This window comes from Austrofundulus limnaeus, unplaced genomic scaffold (assembly GCF_001266775.1).
Source record: "Austrofundulus limnaeus strain Quisiro unplaced genomic scaffold, Austrofundulus_limnaeus-1.0 Scaffold155, whole genome shotgun sequence".
NCBI classification, from domain to species: domain Eukaryota; kingdom Metazoa; phylum Chordata; class Actinopteri; order Cyprinodontiformes; family Rivulidae; genus Austrofundulus; species Austrofundulus limnaeus.
In genome coordinates, this window is record NW_013952557.1 from 796,949 (window position 1) to 802,444 (window position 5,496).

At 41.3% G+C, this 5,496-nt stretch overlaps 1 protein-coding gene across 4 annotated transcripts in view; it reads right to left on the reverse strand.

Moving 5' to 3' along the window:
- Window positions 1-2,045: 2,045 nt before the first annotated feature.
- Window positions 2,046-5,496, reverse strand: part of reln (reelin) — a 142,735-nt gene continuing 139,284 nt past the window's right edge. For all 4 annotated transcript variants that reach the window (XM_014016796.1, XM_014016797.1, XM_014016795.1 and 1 more), the window contains one exon: window positions 2,046-3,393. In XM_014016796.1, coding sequence (XP_013872250.1) covers window positions 3,297-3,393 — 97 coding nt within the window. In that variant the 3' untranslated portion in view covers window positions 2,046-3,296. The remainder of the gene's footprint in view (window positions 3,394-5,496) is intronic.

A 5,496-nucleotide genomic window follows, 5' to 3' on the forward strand; every position in this document is an offset into this window, starting at 1 on the left:
AAATGAACGTATTTGCAAAAAAATAAAAACTTTCTAAAAGTAGTTTAACAGCTGCCGTTTTAACTCTATTTCTTTTATTTACAACCTTCAACAAAATAATTTGAAGAAACTGCATGAATAAAGTTTTTTTGAACTTTTACTTCAAATAAAATGAAATGCAAAAGGTTTTATTTCCTTTTATCCTACAGGCAGAAGATGCTGCAGCTCCGTCATGCTGCTGTGTTGTGTTTTCTGTTCCTGCCTCTGCTGCAATGTGAAAACCTGCTTTGCTACTACAGCCCCGTCCTGGAGATCAAGAAAGAAAAGACCTTTGAACTGATTGTGACCGAGTGTCCCCCCAAGGAGGTGTGCTTCAAGGGCCTGGGCCGCTACGGCAACCACACGTCCCTGTCAGCCAGGGGCTGCATGCTGGAGGAGCGCTGCAGTCATCGGGTCAGCATCCACCTCAAAGGGACGAGTCACATCATGACCTACAGCTGCTGTGACTGGCAGCTCTGTAACTCCTGTTCTGCACTCAAACTTCTCTGTGTCACTGTGGCTTTAGTGGCTGTAGTTGTAATAGTTGGTGGTTTGTGAGTTACACAACACAGGATGGCCCAACACCCAGTGCAGAAACACTGAGGTGTGCGTCATAGTGACAGAAGACAGGTTTTATTTAGTCTTTTATCTATCAACATTTTTAATGTTTTTACTACAATAAACTTTTTATTTAAACAAAAATAAACATTGCTTATTCTTGTCCTGATGCATCTCAGTAATCCAGGTAAAAAAAATCAAAAAGAAAAAAAAATTGTATAGGTCTTCTGGACGGGTTCTTCTCTAATGAAACGTTTCGTCTCTCCTCCAAGAGACTTCTTCAGTCTGACAGTTTCAGGCAAAATTCAGGATTGCTTATTCTTAACCTGTTAATTTTGTACACCTTTATATTTTAAATTATTCCCTTTGTGTTGTGGAACTCTGTCAAATTATTAGAAGCCATACCATTTTTTTTAGATCTTAATGATGATTCAGCTTTTGAAAAATGGGTTTCTAAGGTTATGAACCTTAGCTTACCTGTTATAGATAGCTTTTTAGACAACCTCAGTTTGTAAAAATAGCTTTATTCTGATTGACTCATGATGCAATGTTCAAGGCCAAATTTGCAGCTGTCCTAAACTCTTCCAATCCTGTTTTAAAAAACTTTTTGTTGTTTAATTGCACAGTTGACTCCTACAGGAAATGCTCAAAGTGCTATTTGCTGCTGCTGCTATTTGAGCCTGTTTGGGAGGAGAGATCCTCATTCACTTCTTCACCTTTTCTGCCGTGTCTCAGATCAACTTGATTTGATGCCGTCTCTTTAAATACAAATTAGGCACTTCACACCCAATTCTAGTTTGAGAAAGGGGTTTTGACTATATAGCAGCACTGAAACTTTTTATTTACAAATTAACTGACTTGTACGCAGCCTTACATGTTGGAGCCAGAGGAGAATGACAACCAAATTATAATTGGTAAGTCCAGATCTTGTTTAGCAGTTCTGTTGCAAATACTGTGAAGTAACAGTTCAGAAAACATCATAGGAAATAAAGAAACCTGAACTGGTTGAAAAATATGACGATTTCATGAGATGAGTTGTGAATGGCACTGGCTTTTACCACATCGGGGTTTAATTAAACATCTGTCAAATGGATGAAGTTCTCCCCAGTTTTTGTATCAGTTAAGATCAATTAATTGTGGCCACCAGTAGTTGATGGCAGATCTTATGTAAACAGTTGACTCTCAGCTGCTAACTCATGAAACTTTAAACTATAATGGCTTTTGTGTTTGCGGAGGTCAGTTATTGGAGGCGGCCATGTTGAAATTGAGACTTGACAACTGAAGTCGCTCCAAGAACTATCAACAAAAATGTTATAAAATTTCAACAAAACTTAAAAAGATCCAAACTAACATTTAAGGTACGAAAGCTACAATGAATAAAGTTGTCTGCCTCAGGAAATAAAAACCTTAGTGTGGAACACAGCTGATAAATCTTTGGCTTTTAAAAGTGAGAAAGAAAGTTGATACAATGAGGTTTGACAGTTCTTTATTTCCCTTTTATAAGGCTGCTGGGTCTCCCCATAGTGGATATACATATATATACAGGAGTTTGCTATACTGGAGTCATATTGAGGGCAGAGGGTCCATATTACACAGACTTCAAAAAACAACACTGATAGAGCCTCACCTCCAGGTATCAGATATCAGCAGAGAAAGTGGAAGGAAAAGGGTGGAGGGGGAAACAGCACAAGAGAAGAGGAAAGTGAAGGAAGAGGGGAGATGGTGCAGTCTGAGAGCCTGACTCGACTTGTTTAATAACTTAACACTAGAAAATAACGTACAGATTTCACGCACAGTGCATCTTAAATAGGTAACGTGAAGAACCATTTACCATAAATATCTGTATTTTCAGAAACCAACATATATAAAAAAGGATAAAAAAAATCTTGATCAGTCTTTTTGTGTGTTTCATATTTTCTTTCCCCACCGTCGTGCTATAATCTCCCTTTTCTTCATCCTTGGTGTGGTTTTCGGGGCTTTTTTTTGCGCGCCGCCTCCACACCTGATCCAGTAAAGAAGAAGGAAACAGAACCCAGCACGCACACACCCAATCCCCCCCCCCCCCTTAATATGAATAAGTAGAAAACGAACAAACAAACAAACAAACAGAACACCACAGTCAAATCAGCACAAAAAGAACTCACTGACACACAGAACACCAAAAACATCTTTTTTTCATCTTTTTTTTAAGTTTCTTCGTATCCTTTGTTCTTCCTAATGATCCGGATCATTTTGTCTTTCTTGGCGCACTGGTTTGGCGGCAGCAGAGTGGTCCCCCCCCTCCTCCCTTGGTGGCTCAGTGGAAATGGGAGGTTAATCTCCAATCAGCTGGTCAGTTCGCCAGTGATTTACTTTAAATTCACAGTGTGGTAGGAAACAAAAAGAAAAGGGAGAGGGTGGTGACCTGAGGGAGGAACAATGGCAAAATTTACAGACCTAAAAACCATCCTTATTTTGGGGGGGAGGAACAACAAAGTGAACAAAGTGGACATTTTATCCCTTGCTTAGTTTGACACTCATTGGGTGGGGTTGTTGGGGAAGGCCATGCTTGGCTGGAGCAGTTCGGGGGACTGTTTGTGGCAGAGATGGAGCTCAGAATCCACCGCTGGATGGGTCGCAGCTGGGGGAGGGGAGGTGATACGTGGTTGGGAGAATGGGGGGACATGTGAGGCAGGACGATGTGTGATTGGCAGGTTCAGAGATCTCTCCTCGGTGGGTGTTCAGGCACGCTGCAGCAGTGCCCGCCTCTTGCGGCTGTAGTAGTGGCGCATGCCGGTCTGCCGGGCAAAGTTCATCATGTAGTTTTGTTTGCGCGTGCTGAAGAGGGGATACAAAGTCAGTAAAAAGAGGAAGAGGAGAAAAGAGCATAAGCATTAGTGGCACAGTTAAAGTGGACTATAAATTCACACACACACACTCCCGTACTCTCACTCTCTAATCCGTGCATGCAAACACGCAAAACGATCAAATGGTTCGACATTCTCTCGCCGCAACGTTCATGCTGTGATTTTTCAATTAAACATGACCTCAAACACTGAACAGCTGCATGAACCTTTGGCTTACACTTGATTTATTCACAATCTGTACTAATGGAAGGCAGCTACAGTGAACCAGGTGATACGATTAACTAACTGTGGACAGGACGTGACTCACAGGGAGTCTACAAACACAAAACTCTGACGCTGAGTGTTTGAGGTTAGAGTTCAAGAATAGAAAATTTAAAAAAAGGTTATAAAAGTGCAGGATCCTGAGCAGGAAAGGGTTTTAAAAATAAGTCACATGGAAAAAAAACTGCAGAAGATCACTCTTGCTTAGCCTGTTTATTGCCTCTTCCATCCAGCAGGGCGGTGCCAGTGAGCCAGTAGTGCAGCCAGTGCAGGCAGGGTGGGGTCTCTGTGAAGCGGTTGGGAGGGCAGGAGGGGCAGGGGTATGGTGGGAGATGGTGTGTGTGCATGGAAAGCCAGCGCTGCCAAATATGCGTGACATTATGTGTCAATTTGACACGTAAATGACGCGAAAACAACGCATTGTTTACGTGTCATTTACGTGTCAAATTGACGCGTAATGTCACGTAGATTTGGCAGCGCTGGCTTTCCATATATGTGTGTGTATGTGTGTGATGGTTGGAAGTTATGAGAATGGTTGTGTGTGTGTTCGATTGGCATGTACATTCTGAAGGTCACAATCCCAGTTCAGAAAAATAATAATTTGGTAAGCATTTGAAAATCTCATAAACCCATCGTCAAAGTTTGAAACCAAGAAAATTGTACCATACGCCAGCAACAAATCTTAAAAAGAAATCTTCATATGTTTAGGAACTGAGGAGAGCAGTTGTTGGAGCTTTTGATGGAGATGCTGTCCCTTTCTTGTCTAATTTAGCCCTTCAGAAGTCCTGAATCTTATGGTCTCTAAAACCAGTATATATTTTTCTGAATTCATGGTGCTTTTCCAGATGTATGAATAAAAATAAACTTTTAACTGGGTAAAAGTAAATTCCAATTTCTTTGACTTTGTCAGTCAAAATGACAAGAGAGCAAAAACCATTTAGCGTAACCTGTGCCTCTGAGAGATTCAGCATCTCTAAAATCCTCTGGTTATACAGTGCTCTTACTGGCATGTTGCCAATTAATTGTATTAGTTGCAGAATGCTCCTCTAGCTGTTTCTGTTTTGTACCACTTACTTTTGCAGCTTTTTGTTGCTTCTGTTCCAACATTATTTTTATGTCCTGATGCATCTCAGTAATCCAGGTAAAAAATCAAAAGGAAAAAAATTGTGTAGGTCCTCTGGACGGGTTCTTCTTTAATGAAACGTTTCGTCTCTCTTCCAAGAGACTTCTTCAGTCTGAGAGTTTCAGGCAAAATTCAGGCTTTTGAGTCCTGCCTCCAGGTGACTGATACTCACATCACATGGCTATCGTTCACACCTAATTAATACCTATTGTTAACAGGGGGTGGAGAGATACTGGCAATGGCAGCGCTGTAGGAGGGGGACAGCTGAAAACGGAGGCCTCCACCTCTGTTTAATGACGGACGGTCTTTCTTCACAAAAATGGCTTCTTTTAGTTTCGTTTAGTTTCTTTTGGTTTGAGAGAGGAGTAAAAGAAGCCATTTTTGTGAAGAAAGACCGTCCGTCATTAAACAGAGGTGGAGGCCTCCGTTTTCAGCTGTCCCCCTCCTACAGCGCTGCCATTGCCAGTATCTCTCCACCCCCTGTTAACAATAGGTATTAATTAGGTGTGAACGATAGCCATGTGATGTGAGTATCAGTCACCTGGAGGCAGGACTCAAAAGCCTGAATTTTGCCTGAAACTCTCAGACTGAAGAAGTCTCTTGGAAGAGAGACGAAACGTTTCATTAAAGAAGAACCCGTCCAGAGGACCTATACAATTTTTTTCCTTTTATCATTTTAGTGTTTTCAAC